The 19,980-nt window shown below is 40.6% G+C and overlaps 1 protein-coding gene across 4 annotated transcripts in view; it reads left to right on the top strand.

The window, feature by feature from the left end:
• The window catches only part of KIAA1210 (KIAA1210 ortholog), a 66,267-nt gene that overhangs the window by 30,764 nt on the left and 15,523 nt on the right, over window positions 1–19,980 (top strand). For all 4 annotated transcript variants that reach the window (XM_072125501.1, XM_072125499.1, XM_072125500.1 and 1 more), the window contains 5 exons: window positions 2,259–2,335; window positions 12,999–13,167; window positions 16,840–16,963; window positions 17,289–17,444; window positions 18,284–18,349. In XM_072125501.1, the coding sequence (XP_071981602.1) occupies window positions 2,269–2,335; window positions 12,999–13,167; window positions 16,840–16,963; window positions 17,289–17,444; window positions 18,284–18,349 (582 nt within the window). In that variant the 5' untranslated portion in view covers window positions 2,259–2,268. The remainder of the gene's footprint in view (window positions 1–2,258; window positions 2,336–12,998; window positions 13,168–16,839; window positions 16,964–17,288; window positions 17,445–18,283; window positions 18,350–19,980) is intronic.

Here is a 19,980-nt window from a genome sequence, read left to right as displayed (position 1 = left end):
AATAGTTTGGTGCTGTGTGTGTGTTTTTGTTCTTTTTCTGTGTAATTACAGACTGAACGTGACCCTTTGCACCAAAGGCATTTCCTCTTGTTACATTTTTCGAAAAACAATTCATCCCAGCCAGCTGCTCTCCATTACAAACAGACAGAGGAGCTTGAGAAACTTTTTGTAGTTTTTTTTTAACACTTTCTGGCAAATGTAACTTGCAGGACAGCACTTCCGATGCCGTTTTGGAAAGATGGCCAGTGCATTCGATAAATGGTCATGTATTCAACCAGTATGGTAGATATTTTGTATGGGATATACTGTATAAGAAGACTAGTGTTTAGTATTTTCCAAAAATAGATGAAAAACTTGTCATTTGTTGGTACTATTCACACTACTAAGGGTGGCTCCCCACGGCAATGTTTTAGACCAGCTGCCAAATGCCTTAAATATTCCATAAACCAGCAATATCAGATAAATTGGTGGGATTATTACTATGCATTGTAAAAATGCAGATTTTGTTTAACTTGCCTGTGAATGATGTCCGACTTGTAGCACCATTGGTTCATGTCAAGTTCACTGCTAACCCCATAAACATAAGGACAGGATGATTCCGAGAATTTTTTTGGAATACACCATCTTTATAGAACATGTTTAGAACTGGACTGTAGCAGAATATTTCCTTTTTTAAGGAGAGAACAGATGTGACAGATCATCTCTGGTGACAGTTCTGTAACTGCCCACACGCAATCAGGAGGACTGCTTACTTTAAGCATTTGCTGGCACAGCGCTCCCTTCTATAACAGCTGTTCATTATATACTGGTGAGGACTACCTGTCAAGATGACTAACCTTGTCATCAGGCCAAACAATAAACATAATCGTCATCATTTTTGGATTTCTTGAATTTGTTTTTTGGGGGGTTTTTTATTCTTTTTAAACATTTTTGAGCCATTTCTTGCATAACTTTTTTTGACTCAAATAATTTTGAGTGAACTTTTTATGAAAAGTTTAGTTTCGGCAGAAGACAGCTACAGGTTGTGTCCATTTATGGCTGTAAATTGCATCCTTTAATATATTGATGGATATATATATCCCCTTGGCTGCTTTGGGTGATTCTTCTTATTGAAATTTTACTCCAAATAAAAGGGAACAGTGTTCCTGTTTTTATTGTTTAATTGGAGAAGTGAAACTTATTCCGCTAAGAAAGAATAATACCTTACTTACAAAATCTGTAGCCAGAAATAGTAACAATTGACAATGGCAATATTACAACGCTCAAGTTAAAGGGGTTGAACTACAAAACCAGCCACGACTTCAGGGTAAGGCTGGATTTCCATATATATATACAGAGTTCTTGTTTCCCCGAAATGCAGCAGACCCAACACTGTACTGTTGGCTCTGCTATATATTGGGGAAACAAGAACTCTGTGCATAATATTAATATAGGATGAACAGCGTTCAGTCCCCAGCATAGTGATCAGTTAATGGCACAGTACTTCCCACGTTCGTGATCACAGAAAAATGTGAATCCAGCTGAAGGCTACATGTACATGAACGTATGCCATATGGGACGCATGCTGGAGAGGAGGGGTGAGTGCTGCGCTCCCTTCCCCATTGGGATGCACGGTGCACACTGGGAAAGATAGAACACGATCTAACACCTTACCACCGCCGGAAGTCTATTGCCCTCTATGGGGATGTATATGTGGCTTTATATACGTACCTGTTGTGTGAATGTTGCCTAAAAGGTTGTGCAATTTGTGGAATAGCAAACTATCACTTTCAATGCTGACTCAATTCGTTCAATAATTAGATCATTTTCATTTCCTGATCAAAATCTAAACTTTGAAGTATAGTACTTGTCTCATAAGAGACACAGGGACTTTAAGGCATAAGAGCCCAGGGTGCTCTTCCCACTGTGAAATTGCTGTTTTAAGATACCTAGAGTTTGGCGTTCATGTTGCCTTACAATACTCAATGGAATTATATATTATTATTCTGATAATCTGCCTAAAATAATGCAGATGACTAAATAAAACCACAAAATGTGGCTGATTTATTATAAATTTGATGCTAAATAATATAAGGTAAGTAAACTAATAAGTGGCATCTTAAATATCTGTGCGTCAAATCTATGACACAGCATGATCTGACCCTTGTAAACTTTTTAAACTAAGCATCACCAGGCGTCACAAATAATGGGCTGTAAAGTAATGACATTACATATGTTTGCAAACACTCTTTCTTATATATCTTTTCTCTCTTTACTAGTGATGCAATTATGGCTACAAGTATTTCAGAAGGAACACGGACAGTAGAGCCTGAAGAGACCCCTGAAGAATGTTCTGGTAAATGTTTATTTTTTCCATTTTTGCATCTTGGTCACACGTATAGTGGTGGCCAAAAGTATTGGCACCCCTGCAATTCTGTCAGACAATACTCGTTTTCCTCCAGAAAATTATTGCGATCACAAATTATTTGGTATTAATGTCTTCATTTATTTTGCTTGCAATGAAAAAAGATAAAAGAAAATTAAGAAAAAAAGTCAAATCATTGATCATTTTACACAAAACTCCAAAAGTGGGCCAGACAAAAGTATTGGCACCCTCAGCCTAATACTTGGTAGCACAACCTTTAGATAAAATAACTGCGAACTACTGCTTCCGGTAACTATCAGTGAGTTTCTTACAAGGCTCTGCTGGAATTTTAGACCATTGTTCTTTGGCAAACTGCTCCAGGTCTCTGAGATGTGAAGGAGCCTACTCCAAACTGCCGTTGTGAGATCTCGCCACAGGTGTTTTATGGGATTCAGGTCTGGACTCATTGCTGGCCACTTTAGAAGTCTCCAGTGCTTTCCCTCAAACCATTCTAGTGTTCTTTGAAATGTATTATGGGTCATTGTCATGACCTCTGAGGGAGACCCAGCCACCTCACAGTGGGCCATAGGAAACCCAGCTTTCTCACACTGGGCCCTACATTATGCTGCAAAATTTGTTTGTAGTTTTCAGACTGCATAATGCCATGAACACGGTCAAGCAGTCCAGTGCCAAAGGCAGCAAAGCCCCCCAAAACTTCGGGGAACCTGCACCATGTTTGACTTTAGGGACCGTGTTCTTTTCTTTGAAGGCCTCGTATTTTTTTCTGTAAACTCTTTGTTGATGCTTTTTCCCAAAAAGCTCTACTTTTGTATCTTCTGACCAGAGAACATTCTCCCAAAACGTTTAAGGATTTCTCAGGTAAGTTTTGGCAAACTCCAGCCTGGTTTTTTATGTTTCTGTGTAAAAAGTGGGGTTTTCCTGGGTATCATACAGTCCCTTTTCATTCAAAAGCTGACGGATAGTCCGGGCTGACACTGTTGCACCCTCGGACTGCAGGGCAGCTTGAACTTGTTTGGATGTTAGTCGAGGTTCTTTGTCCACCATCTGCACAATCTTGAATTGAAATCTCTCGTCAATGTTTCTTTTCCATCCACATCTAGGGAGGTTAGCCACAGTGCCAGGGGCTTTAAACTTCTTGACGACACTGCGCACGGTAGACACAGGAACATTCCGGTTGATTCACAATTTTGATTCTCAAGTCCTCAGACAGTTCTTTGGTCTTCTTTCTTCGTGCACAATGTGGTACACACAAGGACACAGGCCAGAGGTTGAGTCAACTTTAATCCATTTAAACTGGCTGCAAGTGTGATTTAGTTATTGCCACCACCTGGTGCCACAGGAAAGCTACAGGGGCTGTTACTTACACAAATTAGAGAAGCATCACATCATTTTTCAAATGGTGCCAATACTTTAATCCAATTTTGGCTTTTTGACAATTCTTTTTGTGGTTTACCATTGAAGACAAATTAAATAAAGATAATACCAAAGAATTTCTGACTGCAATCATTTTTTTGGAAAAAAAACTGAGTATTATCTGACAGAATTGCAGGGGTACCAATTCTTTTGGCCACCACTGTACACATGCATTTACAGAGGTACACTATGGACTAAAATGATGTTAAAGCAAATCTACCGTGAAAATCAAGTCTGATAAAACAGGAGGGGCACTTACTCACAGATCCAGGCATCAGAACTGTGATAATCTTCTCATTTGTTATTCATGGCCTCCTTCCTTCTAAAATAAAATTTTAAAATCATGCTAATGACTCAGTAGTGCTCTGGGGGTGTTACACTATACAGGAGCCCCCTCCCACTATGTGCTGAAACTTCATCTGCTGCAGTGAGATTACATCAGGCAGGGGGAGGCGGAACAGCTGAGGGAGTATGGAAAACGGTGAGAGCTACAGCACAGAGTGTCTCCGGTAACACCCCCAGGAGCCATTTGGGTTCATTAGCATCATTTAAAAAGTTGATTTTGGAAGGAAGGAGGCCATTGATAACAAATATAAGAAGATTACCACAGTCACAATGCCTGAATCTATGAGTAAATCACTTGATTTTGATGATAGATTTCCTTTGTATAGATCAGTTGACTTTCTAAGCCTCAAAAATATAGAAATCTTAGAGTTTTTGCCATGTTTTAGGGAAAACAGGAACAAGGTGTAGGTACATTCATTTTGTTTCTTTTGAATTTGAATATTGGTGCATATGAAAAGGAGTGTAATAAATTTTCCTGCTTTAAAATTCCAGTAGATGCATGTGAATAGTATTTTACCCGATTGCGTGGAGTTGATTTAATTTTTTATACTAGTATGATGAAATGTGAGCCAGTATAAACTGAGGGCACAGAAATTTGCTCCATGGATAGTTAATGTTTTTATGGCCTTATGTAAACAATTGTTGAGTCCGCTACCTTTTTTAGTGTGGAGATTTCTGACAAGGCAGATAACTGCCAGAACTGTCGTACATTTTACCGGCGCAAACAGCACAGCCTCTGAGGATGGTCCAACAAGACACAAGTACTACCATACTGTCACCCGTCAGCTATGTTATTTACTCCTTCTTGTTTATTCCAAGTCCTGGAAGTAGAGGAATGCAGTGTCTAAACGCAATCCAAATACTGCAGCTGTCTTGTAAATGTCTATGTGTAACTCCCGAGAATATTCCCTGTGTTTCGTTCTTTTATGTTGCCCTTCCAAAATAAAAGATAAATACATGGAAATATGTCTGTAGAACAGATTGCGGTAGATGCAAGACAGGACCAAACTGAATGTTCAACACTTGTTTATGCTGAGCTCCAAAGGCTGACACAATAAATTAAAGGCAAAGAACAAGGGATTTGGGTTAAATGTGGTTTGTGTCTGTTTCAGCAGACATTATGTCGGGATTTCTATCTATTTAGTTTTTGTATTTGGAACTGACTTTCCCCCTCTTAGTGCACTCATCTCATATACTGTAGTCTATGAGGAACCTTGTCATGTAACTAATGAATAGATCAGTATATGTCCACTGGGGCATATTTATACATCTGGATATGACTTGTGCCACATTTATCAAGATTTCCAGACTGTATAGAGTCCTAAAGAACACAAGGAACATGATCTTGTGAACATGGCTTCACATTGAAAGGAGACCTGGTCTAAGTTATTCCAAAACTTAGTGTAAACTAAGCCAATACTTTAGACCAGTGGTGGCGAACCTATGGCACGGATGCCGCAGGTGGCACTCAGAGTCCTCTCTATGGGCACCCATCCCGTCACCTGAGCAGAGTTCGCCAGACAGAACTCAAGGCCTTTTGCAGTCCTAGGCAGCCCACCACCCTGAGAGGAAGCTAAAATGATATTCCAAAACTACTACTTCTTTCTAGTGTATTGGTGTCCTCAGGTGATTTAATAAGTTAATGCTTAAATTGTTGCATGGGCACTTAGCGAAAAATATGTGGGTTTTGGTTGTAGTTTGGGCACTTGTCTAAAAGGTTTGCCATCACTGTTTTAGACTCTTGGTTAACCTTGCGTTCCCTGTGCCAATTGCCCAATACACTTGCAACACCCCTGCCGATGCAAGGCAGAGGGGTTGTTGCGAATACGTCACACCATGTAGCTTGCAGCCTGTGTAGGGTCTGATCAACCCCACAGCAGGTCACTACATCACACAGGGGAACACTGCAGCGGTAGAGTCTGCCTGGTAAGGCAGGAGATAAGTGAAGAATGTGATGTAATATGTGTCAGCCAATCACATGTGTTCTGATATTGTATCTGTAAGCTGGGATGCGATTGGAGGAGGAACCACCACTTGACCAGTGGGAGTAATAAAACCCCTGGTCACGAAAGTTTTAGAGAGCAGTCTAATCTAGTTATACAGGGAGACAGACCAGAGCAAGAGAGCTCAGCTCCCTGCCTGAGTGGAGTGAAGAGCTAGTTGGTGAGAGGGATATCATCCTACCTTCAAGGGTGATATCAGAAGCAACCCAGGACAAGCTGAAGCATCCTACTAGGACACAGTTATCTCCCAGCCTGCCATTGAATCCAGGCTGATGATCTGCTCCTGTGGTTCCATCTTCAACTGCAGCCCCAGCATTCTACCATTTGTCAAGGCACGTTGCTACTGTTCCTGTCGGTTCCAATAAAGAACTGTAAGTTATTTTTGTTCAACGTCTGCCTCCGTCTGGTCCCTGCTACTACAGCTGTCACCATCACGGGCACCCTATTCACCACACAGAGACTCATACTCCAGACACTAAAGGGTTGCCCCAGGGAGAACTACTACAGCACCCTTTCCCTCATCATTTCTTGCCAACACCACCTGCTAGAGACCTGCAAGGCTGTAGGACAGCCCTCCGGTTCCCCATACCAAGCACCATGACACTGGCGTGCCTAGGCCGCAACCATCAGCCACTCAGGTATTCCGGGCCCTGGCTGTCTCCAGGCCCCAAGAAAAGGCTAGGCCTCGGTGGGGGATGTTGCACACCATTGCCTACAGAGCTTTAGATTTTAAAATATATTGTAAGAAATTGGTTAGGGGTCGCCTTTGCCGGAGTCAAAGGTCAAGCGTCTTTTCCCACCAATACCAGGTAGACAGCAGCAAGTAGGTATAAGCTGACTCCGGTCAAGTTTATTGCAGAAGATTGCATGAAAAGAAACCAAAAAACATTCACAAAACAAAAATCCTTCCCTGTCTGGCACAGACTATACAAAGTACAACCCTGACTAACAACTGGAGGGCTTCTCCCTGCCAGCTAACCCACACAGTAATTATCCAACCTTACTTGCATGTCGCTGTCACACAGACAGGCCCTGTGTCTCCAGGTAGAGAGAGACTTGCCCACATGATTTTCCTTAAATACCTTCCTTCTGGGGAGTGATGGGAGCTAAAACGGCAATAAAACAGCAATAAAAGTGAAAGTAGACACTCTAAGAAGACACTTCATGGCTCCTCTAGTGTTGTGAGATGCTTTGTGCTGACAATGTGCTAAGATTATCAGGCTACAGGTTTATCTCCACTTTCATTTAGCTTCTGAACATTCACTAGTATCTGACACCTACAAAGAGAGAGATGAGTCAGATTGAAGATGAAAGATGATGAAGTCTATGAGATGGATATAACACACAATGACATTCTCAGCCCTGCTATATCTCAGCCATAACATACAGTGTTAGCTCTGCTGTGCCTTTCTTCCCTTGGATAAAGACCTTATCTTGTCTGTAGATTGTAGATTTACTCTCCTCACGCTGCTGTTTTCCAGCAGGAAGTGTGTGTGTGTGTGTGTGTGTGTGTGTTTGTCTTGGATTTCTGATTTACGGTCGGGTCCAGAAATTGCATACCCCAAGAATGATGGAGACAGGTTGGAATTATATCTGTGAAATGCTGTATTTTTGTTGAGTATATTAAGAATATATTAAGGGGCAATAGCCCTTTAACATCTCTTAGAAATTGAATTTTAATTTACATTCAGTATGCATATGTAGTATAAGTGGGCAGGGCTGGATTAAGGTTGCTGGCAGCCCCTGGGCGCAAAACATGGTGGGGGCCCCCATTGAATGAGGTCCAATGTATACCATTAACCAGCAATAACTATATACAGCCTCCCCAGTAATCACGGTATACAGCGCCCAGTATTCACCATATACAGCCCCAGACATCACCATATACAGCTCCCCCAGAAATCACCATATACAGCTCCCCCAGCAATCACTATATACAGCTCCCCCAGCAATCACTATATACAGCCCCCTCCGCAATCACTATATACAGTTCCCCAGCAATCACTATATACAGCTCCCCCAGCAATCACTATATAGAGCTCCCCCAGCAATCACTGTATACAGGGCCCAGTATTCACTATATACAGCCCCAGACATCACTATATACAGCTCCCCCAGCAACCACTATATACAGCTCCCCCAGCAACCACTATATACAGCTCCCCCAGCAACCACTATATACAGCTCCCCCAGCAACCACTATATACAGCTCCCCCAGCAATCACTATATACAGCTCCCCCAGAAATCACTATATACAGCTCCCCCAGCAATCACTATATACAGCTCCCCCAGTAATCACCATATACAGCTCCCCCAGTAATCACCATATACAGCTCCCCCAGTAATCACCATATACAGCTCCCCCAGCAATCACCATATACAGCTCCCCCAGTAATCACCATATACAGCTCCCCCAGCAACCACCATATACAGCTCCCCCAGCAATCACTGTATACAGCTCCCCCAGCAACCACCATATACAGCTCCCCCAGCAATCACCATATACAGCTCCCCCAGCAATCACTATATACAGCACCCCCAGCAATCACTATATACAGCACCCCCAGCAATCACTATATACAGCTCCCCCATCAATCACTATTCAGCTCTCCCAGCTATTCACTATATACAGCTCCCCCAGCTATTCACTATATAAAGCTCCCCCAGCTATTCACTATATACAGCTCCCCCAGCTATTCACTATATACAGCTCCCCCAGCTATTCACTATATACAACTCCCCCAGCTATTCACTATATTCAGCTCCCCCAGCTATTCACTATATTCAGCTCCCCCAGCTATTCACTATATTCAGCTCCCCCAGCTATTCACTATATTCAGCTCCCCCAGCTATTCACTATATTCAGCTCCCCCAGCTATTCACTATATTCAGCTCCCCCAGCTATTCACTATATTCAGCTCCCCCAGCTATTCACTATATTCAGCTCCCCCAGCTATTCACTGTATACAGCTCCCCCCAGCTATTCACTGTATACAGCTCCCCCCAGCAATCACTGTATACAGCTCCCCCCAGCAATCACTGTATACAGCTCCCCCCAGCAATCACTGTATACAGCTCCCCCCAGCAATCACTGTATACAGCTCCCCCCAGCAATCACTGTATACAGCTCCCCCCAGCAATCACTGTATACAGCTCCACCCAGCAATCACTGTATACAGCTCCCCCCAGCAATCACTGTATACAGCTCCCCCCAGCAATCACTGTATACAGCTCCCCCCAGCAATCACTGTATACAGCTCCCCCCAGCAATCACTGTATACAGCTCCCCCCAGCAATCACTGTATACAGCTCCCCCCAGCAATCACTGTATACAGCTCCCCCCAGCAATCACTGTATACAGCTCCCCCCAGCAATCACTGTATACAGCTCCCCCCAGCAATCACTGTATACAGCTCCCCCATAATATGTATATACAGTTGTAGGCAAAATAATACAATTCTACTCACCTTCCATTTTTCCCCTGATGCACACCGTTCTCTTCTCCCCTTGCAGTGTCGGATATAAACAAAGATGGTGGTGCCGTGACTGTCGTGGCTCGGTCACATGCTGCGACCTCACACTCTGCGCCGCCATTTTTGTTTACATGGAAAGTAGATACATAATGAAGTTCAGTGCTACGGGTACACTAGAACTAAATGACAGAAATGACCATAGTGTTTTTTTGTAATATTGTCCTTTTGAGTCTTGATAAATCAGCTACCAGAGTGCTGTGCTCGTAATTGTAATTAATATATGCATCGCATAATTCATCTAAGAGGATGCAGTTGTCCTGTATAGGTTAAATTTGCTCGTTTTTTTTTAAACATTTTGCATAGGTTTTTCTATGTTTTTAAACTGACACCTTTTCACATATACATTGTTGTATTGCTTCCATGGCAACATCCACCGGCGTCTGCGCATATAATGCGTGCGATGCTGTAGGATGACGTCATTGGCTTGATAAGGCGCTAGAGTAATGGCCCGTCGCCAGGCCCCGCTCCATTACTCTTCTGCACCTCAATAAAAGACTTTCGCTGCTTCTTCCTCTCCTCGTCTATGGCACCTTTAAGGGCAAAGTGGTGGGGGCCCCCAGGCGCATCCCTGTTAGTGGGTAAAGTATATATTTGCTATTAGAGAAGTTGTCCAATTGGAAAAAGCTAATTTTGGATAAATAAGTAAAACTGATCGAAATCTACCATCAAAATCAATCACGATAAACCAGGGACAGTTGCTCAAAGATCCAGGCACAGTGACTGTGGTAATCTTATATGTGTTATTAATGGCCTCCCGACTTCTAAAATCAGATTAAACTGACTTGTAGTCTGTAACCATGGAGACCCCTTCCTAACAAATCATATAAAAATGTGGCTGTTAGGGGTGTAGTATTCTGCGTTCTGCTATTGCATACACAAGACTGGTGTCCCTTTTACAAATCTAAAATATACCCTTTACAACAGTCGGAGACTTGCAATTCTTTCTACTCCTAACAAAGTCCTGTAAAGTGATCTTTGTATTTTGATTTATGTTCTTGCTGTTCCAAATATATGAAAGGAAACCTTACATTGTGGCCTGAAATGTCTCAGATTATGTTCATTGTGTAGAAAAGCTTTCTTTATACTGTGAGGGAGAAAAGAACAAGTTGGGCACATTGTGACACCCGGCTATTAGGTCGACATTTACAAGAATTGTAGACAACTTCTCGCGTATCATTTACGTCATGTTGTATACTTTTACAGTTGACTTACAATAGCCAGATGAGGTAGTGAGTTCTAGGTCTAAAACATTAGAAAAATTTAAGGTGCCTTATAAATACAGTGGGTACGGAGAGAATTCCGACCCCTTAAAATTTTTCACTCTTTGTTTCATTACAGCCAGTTTATAAGATCATAAAAATATTTTTTTTTTCTCATTAATATACACTCTGCACCCCATCTTGACATTTTTGATCATTTCTTAAAGAAGAAAAACTGAAATATCACATGGTGATAAGTATTCAGAGCCTTTGCTCAGTATTGAGTAGAAGCAGCTTTTGAGCTGGTACAGCCATGAGTCTATTCTTGGGAATGATGTAACATGTTTTTCACCCCTGAATTTGGTGATCCTCTGCCTCTTCCTTGCAAATCCTCTCTAGTTCCCTTAGTTTGGATGGTAAGCAGCCATTTTCAACTCTCTCCAGAGATGCTCAATTGGGCTTAGGTCTGATTGTCACAGCAAAGGCTCTGAATACTTAATACCATGTGATGTTTTTCAGTTTTTCTTCTGTAATATATTAGCAAAAATATGTACATCTCAGGGTTTTTTTTTCCAAGACTGGGTGCAGAGTGTACATTGATGAGCAAAAAAAAAAACTTTGTTTCATTGTAGCCAATTGGTAAGATCAAAAAAAGGGTGAAAAATTTAAAGGGGTCTGAATACTTTCCCTACCCACTGTACAACCCTTATATAGAGGCTGATATCAAATAAAATAAAACCATGCTATGGTCTCTTTTCTTTATATTAACTGTTAACCATTTGGGAGTTAATTTCAGAGCAGTGAATATATTCTAACTATACAGATGTTAGGGCAATTCTAATATAAATAACACAGCAGCAGTCCATAGATTCTCTCTACATGACACATGATGACATATGATTATCTAGGGAAATCTTTCTTATGGGAAGTCATTTCTCGTCCTTTTCCTATTGTGAACAAAGTTTATTCAGCTGCGTGAGAAAGAAAATTTAATATTGACTTCATATATAAGGCTGAAAATGTATCCGTATGTTGGTCTTTTGACTCATGACTATGTAAAATAGCTCATGCCAGCCAAACCAGAGATTTCATCAAAGGAAGGATTGAAGCAATCTCTGGTTCCATGCAGCTTTAATAGTACCACAGTAGATCATGTTCAATGAAGACGCAGGAGTAGCTAGTCCAACCCATAATCCTAAATGTTGGCAAATAGCCCCATATGGTAGTAGATGGATACCAGTGCACCTATAGTGGGGAACAGATGCCTTCACAAATTTCTTATGTAGCTTTTGGGTAATTCATGTCATACATCAGGATATTCTGTTGTGGCCATTGGATTAAAGATCACTTGGCTACCTTCCTCATTTATCCTGAAGTCTCGAAATGGACAACAGTACAGAAAGTACCTGCTGTACCCAAATAGTTGCATACTGATCCTGTGAATGTATACAGGGCAATTGACAAATGTGGAAACCACAAAAAGCCAAGCGCTGGTTGTTCAGTTATTTCCTCGACGACAATAGCCCATGGTGGAGTTGGTCAATGGCAAGCATGGCTGCTCTCTATAAACCGCAGCGGTGCATAGAATCGGTGAACAGTGATCTGGTCTCCAGAGGATATCCATGTGTATGTCATAACTGTAAGTAATAGTTTTGCATCAATGGAATCGGTAAGACAGCACCTAGTTTAGATGGTCCTTGAATGCACAGTAGGTACTCAGTCCCCTATTCTGGGTCTGTGAACAACCGCAAAAAAATCCTCCTATGGGATCTCATCTCAAAAATGGAAAATTTTATTTGTTTATACATATGAATCTTTTTTTTTTTTTTAAAAATGTTATTTTATATTTGTAGAAAATACCAATTGGGAAATGTGGTATGTGGATTTGGCTCTAATAAATTAACTATAATGATAAGTCTGTTGTGGCTTGAACGTTGTACTGTGTTTGATCCATTATTGTAAGATCCTTCATAAGTTATGCTGTCACTTCTTTTCTTTTTTTTTTAATAGGAAAAAATTATAAATTGTTGATTGTTTAAACAATTCTGTGATTTCACAGATGTAAATAACATGTGTAACATTGAATTTTGGAACTCAAGAATATAATATTTTTTTTTTACTATTATATTTTTCCAACAGGAAAAAAGAAATCAAAATTCCAGGCCTTCAAGAAATTCTTTGTCAAGAAGAAAAGAAAGGAATCTACAACTCCTAGGAGAGAAAGCAACCTAAAACCCAGTCAGTCCAGTAGTGATGTCAGTGCGTCTGGAGGAAACGCAGTGGCCTTTCAAGCAGAGCACGAACCAGTGTAAGAATTAATACAAGTGTTTTCCTTGCAAGTTGAGCCCCATGTAAATTAGTTGAGGAAAGTTCTAAATTTTCGGATTCGATAAACAAATAAACTTTGTGGATTTGGTGAACATGAGCTTTCTCAATTACTTCACCCAGAGCAGTATTCCCTAAATCTATCCATAGAGGGCACAGCCTAAGAACATGGCACTATCTTAAAAAGGTTTTTATAAGAAAAGGAAACTATTCCACTTCCCCTTCATTTTTATAAAGTTCTGTTCTCTATACAGAAAAGATAAACTGCCCTCCTATATTCCTAGATTTAACTTGTATGGGTTCATTAAAAAAAATTACCATTTGTGGATGTATTGTGAACTGAACATACCTTGAGAATCCTGTAGCTACACTGATGCAGAAACATATCTTGTTTAATCCCTGGTCCGAGTGATTTTGCTAAAAAAAAATATATAAAATTTAGGACCTTGGCAAACCTGGGTTGTATGCTGGTTGCTGTTCATAAACCCTTACTCGGAGCTTCCTGAACTGGATGACTCCTACACAGCAGCTGGGCTATGCTGCAGTGATTGGTTACTTCTGCCCGTCAGGGACAACACATTGATTAGTGTTCTCAGAAACAGTGCACTACTAGGGTAAGAGGATAGGAGATGAGCTAGCCACAGGAGCATCAAAGCATCATCATAATTTTATAATTGTTTTTTCAGCAAAACCACTGAGTTAAGGGATTAAACAAGATATGTTGCAGCATCAGTGTAGCTACAGCATTCTCAAGGTATGTTTGGTTCATAATGCATAAAAGCAAATGGTAGATTTCCTTTAAGGGCTCCAAAAATATCATGCTACTCCCAAACGAAGCATCCATGCAACTTCATTTAATGTTGAGGGCCTTTCAGGGTAATAATGTGAATTAAGAATTGTATCTGAACTACTGGCCGAAAGGAAGTGGGTTTCTGGTAAGTCCATGTGCCCATGTGGACCCCACAGTCTGAGTCTGTACACCAATTGATTTAAACATCAAGAATAATTAAACAAAACAATAGTACAATGTCAGGATCACAGACTTAAGCCTCTTGCCACGAACGGTGTTGAAAATTGTTGAACTTTTGACCAAAATCTGATCAAACTTACATGATTTTCACTGAGCAGAGTTTGGTCTGACTGTGTTCAGAGTTTTTTTTTTTAGTTCATTCCAATTGATTTGTAGCACATAATTGTCATTCTCTTGTGTCAGATTCTCTCTGCTCTCAGCTTCTTCCTGAAAACTTGTGCAGGAAAAACTGACGGATGATCTTAATGCTGTCAGTTTTTTTTTTCACGCACCCATAGGCTTGAATGGGCGTTTTTTTTTCACTCACATGCTCTACCTCTGATGCAACACAGGGACGGTGAGAAAAAAACCATGTGTGGAAAGATCTGTTGAATAGCTATGTGTCTGAGTTTTGTGCAAGTCCAGTGGGATGACGGATTGCATTGGACTCTCATTAGAAAAACGCTTGTGGGCAAGGGGACAGGAAGGGAGACCACTGGGGTCTCACTGAACCATCCTCTTATACCACTCTCCACCCTCCAAAACCTAAGATATTTTAGCTGCCACCACTCATCATATATAAAGCTGACATTTACAATATTGCACTCCCTAATTAAAGGGGTCTACCAGGAAAGAAAATTCTCAAATTTTAATCCCCTGTAGAAGTATACACAATAAAGACCATTCTAACCCCAAACTTTGCAATTTTAGTTTTATAGCTGTTTTTGCTTTTAAAACCCAGCATTCATCAGGATCACTCAGCAATGTGGCGGTCACTAGCTGAGCACACATTTCATGATCCCTCTGTGCTGTGTGCTAACAATGTGCTTAGATTATTAGGGCACATGGTTTAGCTACACTGTTAATTTGGCTTCTAAAGATTCTACTAGTACCTGACAAATAGAAAAAGAGATGAGACAGATCAGAGTCATAAGATGGATATAGGACACGACACATTCATCTCTGCTACCTCACCTATAAAACACATTGTCAGCACTGCTATGTCACCATCTCCATTCGAATCAATACCTTATCTTGTCTGTTGAGTTTGTAGAGCTGCAGTGTTCTCTACACACCGCTTGCTGGATAGGAAGGGGCTCTGTCTGCAGTGCTCTCCTGCCCCTCACCCTGGAGTACAGGAAAAGATATTCATAGGAGAGGAATCTGTTGACCATAGTCAGGAGTTTATTGTCCTATCTAGACACAACCAAAATTTAAGAACGATAGAGATTGTTTAGAATTCTATCTTTGAAATGGTGTATTTTTGTTAATAACCATGAATTAGACAATGTGTTATTTGGTTATCCGGAGTATAATAACAGTAAAATAAACAGCCATATATGTACAATGCAAAAATAAACAGTTCGAGAAAATAAAATGGATAAAAAACAGAACTTAATATATTATGTGAATATTGTGTATATATAGGGGGCTGGCTATATATGGGGGTCTGGCGAGCAATATTTAGGGGAGCTGGCTAACTATATTCTGGGGGCTCGCTGGCTATATACTGGAGGCAGACTATAGGGGGACTGGCTGGCTATGGCTATACATAGGAGGGGGATGGTTATACATAGGAGGAATGGCTGACTACATACAGGGTACTGGCTGGCTATATATAGGGGGGCAGACTGGCTATATAAATGAGACTGACTGGCTATATACATAGGACTGGATGGATTTGTACAGGGGGGCAGACTGGCTATATAAAGGAGACTGACTGGCTATATACAGGGGGGGGCAGACTGACTATATAAAGAAGACTGACTGGCTATATACACAAGACTGGATGGCTATGTAACGGGGCAGGGACTGGCTTTATACAAAGGACTGGCTGTCTATATACAGGGGACAGGGGTCTGGCTGGCTATATACTGAGGGACAAGGGACTGGCTAGCTATATTCTGGGGGAGGCTGTGACCAATGCATTTTCCACCCTAGTGTTATAGTGTCAATAGGTTTTCACAGTTTTTTGTGGTAAAATTAGGGGCCTCGACTTATATTCAGGTCAGCTTATATTCAAGTGTATATACGGTATGCCACATATTTCTTTGTGTATAGCAAGTTGGCTTTTTTTTAGATGTGACTTCTGCTATACAGGGCATCACCTTTTACTGACCTCTGGTAATGGATGTTCCTAGCGTCCCCCCATGGTCTGCATTAGGTATGTATAGGATATAGTTTTTTGTGGATACTTATTTTAAGGCCCTGCATCCTGGCCTGGTTTATGGACCAGTAGAGGAATTTCAGGAAAGGAGAGCCCACCTCATAATTTTGTTTTCCCTATATTTATCATCACTATATCACTATATTAATTTCCAGGGGGCTCATTTTGCCAACATCTGCTACAATGTAAGCATCTATTCCTGGCACACAGATCTAGAATGGCCCTATTCCAAGGAAGGGACACTCGATTGGCTACAAGTGTGAGAAATATGTGTTTGCTCAGAATTTAAAAGTGGGTCAGGAGGAAATATTTGCATATGGCTGTATAGCAGCACCCAGAATTAATTTTACTTTTGGGCCCTAGACACCCCAGTCTGACTCAGTGTTGGTCTATAGACCAGGCCTCTCTGTTTTACCAGGCCTGGATAATCCATCTTATTAAATCTAAATAAATTATGTTATTCTCTCCTTTATATTTAGGGCCAAAGGAAATATGGGGAACAAGGCAGTATCTCATGACAGTGTATTTATTTCGGAGATGGAGAGCTCTGTGAAGGAGGATCTCTCTCAGGAATGTACTCCCGGAAAAGTTAAAGCATTACAGGTACAAGCATGAAGAATTAAATATGCCTTTAAGACATCTAATGAGCAGGAAGACTATCATATTTATAGCACCAGAGTAAATTTCCTCCATCGCCTTACATGTAGCATTCTCAATGCATAGTCCTGTCCATTGATACTTTTGGGAAATAATAGTAGTTGCTAAATAAATAATTACGACTTTCATCAAACGTGCAGGTCAATTATTTACAAATTATCTTGTGTCACTAAGGCTGTGCTTCTATATCTATCATCCACCCTGACAGCAGAGGCTAATGATCTTTCTGTTATATCGGAGCCACAACTAACAATGTGCCATTATTCGCCAGCTCCAGCTCCAGCAAAACATACGGATAGGATCGCCGCCGCAGGGTATTGTCCACCGGAAAGTCGAGGATCCAGGGGCTCTTTCAGAAGATGATGGTTTACCAAGAAGTCCTCCAGAGATAGCCTCATTGCATGAGATTCTACAGTCATCGGTGAAGGTATGTTTTTTGGGAATTTTCTTTTTTTTTTAGTTTTTTTTTCTCTCTTTATTTGGTCTTGTTGGTGAATGGAAGGCAAGTTCAATGATCTCAATAATTAAAGTTTGTATTTTTTATTGGTTACATTGTGTGAAGAAAAACTTTTATTAAAATGATTGATCTGTATCAAGCACTAACACCATCTATCGTCCAATTCTTAATAAAATCCAGCTAAACATCCAGTTGACGGGTAAAAGGCAAAATTCTCCCCATATTTATCCAAATAAAAGATCCACTTTGTCAAACTGTGGATGCATATAACGATTGATTGCTGCAATGTTTCTTTCCCTGATTACACTCTTTTACTTGTTACATAAAAAATACCATGATTTTTAACCCATTATAGTACTGCCTGATTATTGTATTGTATCTTTCACGTTATGATATGGTTCTTTTCTTGCCTTTTGTCCTTTTAGCTTATATAAATTGAATACAATGACTAATAAATACAATGAATGGCTTAAAATTATATATGTAGTGTTTTGTTTACTCATTCAACTGCTGTTCTATACATTTCTCTCTACATTCTAACGCAATCATCCTACAAGTAAAGTCCTGCCGTTATGAAGATCCAATATTAAGGATTCTGCTCATCCACGAAACCTTAAAATGGAGCTTTATACCGGTCCAGTATAAATATTATTTGCCCATTGATCAGATTTGTAAATTGGGTCTAGATTTCACCTTATTGTGTCCCAGTTTATTCTGTTACTGTATGTATTGCTGAATATTTAACACTATGGTGGGTTTCTATCTACTTTTGTCTACTACTCCTATCAATTTCTAATTATTCTTTTCAGTCTTCCATCAGTGCACAGAGACGCAGTTCTATAAGTTCAGGGGGAACAGACAGTGAAGAAGAACCGGTATGTTTGCTGCAAAGCTGACTAATAAATATATAAAAGATACCTTCTATGTAATATGTTGGCCAAGTACTTTCTAATTACTTATATGGGAAAAGGGTGACTTGATCCGCTTCAGTGCAATGGTTTGTGTATGGAAATAGTCATATAAAAGGTCTAACCCTCAACACGCGTGCACCATTTGTATCTGATTAAATTGAAGACAACTTTTGTTTTTAACATTGTCTTCACTTTAAGAAATTTGCGTAGTTTATAAAGCAACCAGGTGCATATGTCACTTATATACGGCAGTGGGCGCACGGCACCGTATGGGAGTGGCATGGTGCAGCACACATGTGGCACCGTACCGTTCCGTAGCCGGGAGAAAAATAGGACATGTCCTATCTTTCCCTGGAATACGGCGCTCATCCCCTCCTCCTCTCCTAGGCGCCGACGTGTGGCCGCCATTCTATGGTACGGTGGGCACATGTTAGAGTAAATTTAGCCTAAAAAGAATTTCTCCACCTGACACAATATTAAAAATCATCTTAAATAATGGTTAGTATCTTGTAGCCCCCATAGGAATTAATGAAGGGCAAGTTGAGTATGTGCACCATCTCTCCATCCCATATGGGGGGCTTCAGGAAACTTTTAACCCCTGTTTTTCTGATCATTGGGGGGTCCCTATGATCAAACAGCTATCTCCTATCTAAGGGGAAGTAAATGTTGTCTTTGGGGCTGACATTGTGATAAAGGATTGTTTCTTAAGATTTCTGTGCTACGAGAGCACCCATTGTTAACTGTAACCTTTATATGCCCTGTACTATATAAATGATCTGTGTATGTAACACTCTTGTTCTGTTTTATGTAGCTTTTGCTATTAATGGAATATACTAACCCCTTCCTGTTTATTAATAAGTTTTCCTACTGTGTTTTCTTAAACTTGTGTAATTGAGGTCCCTTCATAGCATGTTATACAGCTTTCCTATCATATTGATGGACAATTTAAGTCTGTGAGAAAGCTGAACATATTTGTTTTTTGTAATCAAAACATTTCATGGTATTTTTTTTTACAAGATGGTGCAGCAACATTATTCCTCAAGGGCTGTTTTACTGGCTACATCTATATGGTCATTTTTATATGATGATTAACTGGTTCATTGCCTGTGTGTTTGGAGTGTTTGAATCCCTTGGATTCCATTATTATATTAGCAGTGTTCTCCATACAAAACCATGTTGGTTAACTGCCCCAGAGAGCATCGAAATTATACCCATGTGTATGGGTATAGTGGCAGAATGACTGTGCAAAATGCGTTCCTATTATAGGATTGTTGATTATTATAGGCCACTGGAGACATGTCCTCACACTTCTGTGCTCTTGACTATAGAAGGCAGCACGGTGGTTTAGTGGTTATCATTATAGCCTTGCAGCTCATGTGGACCTGGGTTCAAGTCCCAGGGTCAACATCTGCAAAGAGTTTGTATGTTTTCTCTGTGTTTGCGTGTGTCTTCTTGTTTGCTCCCACACTCCAAAACATGCTGGTAAGGTTGATTGGATTGTGAGCCCCATTGGGGACAGGGACCGATTTGGCAAATTATTATTAAGAGCGGACCAGAAGTGTAGGTTTGGGTTTGGACGCATTCCTCCCGCCCTG

This window comes from Engystomops pustulosus, chromosome 9 (genome assembly GCF_040894005.1).
Source record: "Engystomops pustulosus chromosome 9, aEngPut4.maternal, whole genome shotgun sequence".
NCBI lineage: Eukaryota > Metazoa > Chordata > Amphibia > Anura > Leptodactylidae > Engystomops > Engystomops pustulosus.
Note: the sequence above shows the minus strand (reverse complement) of the source record. Positions and strands in the feature narration are given on the sequence as shown.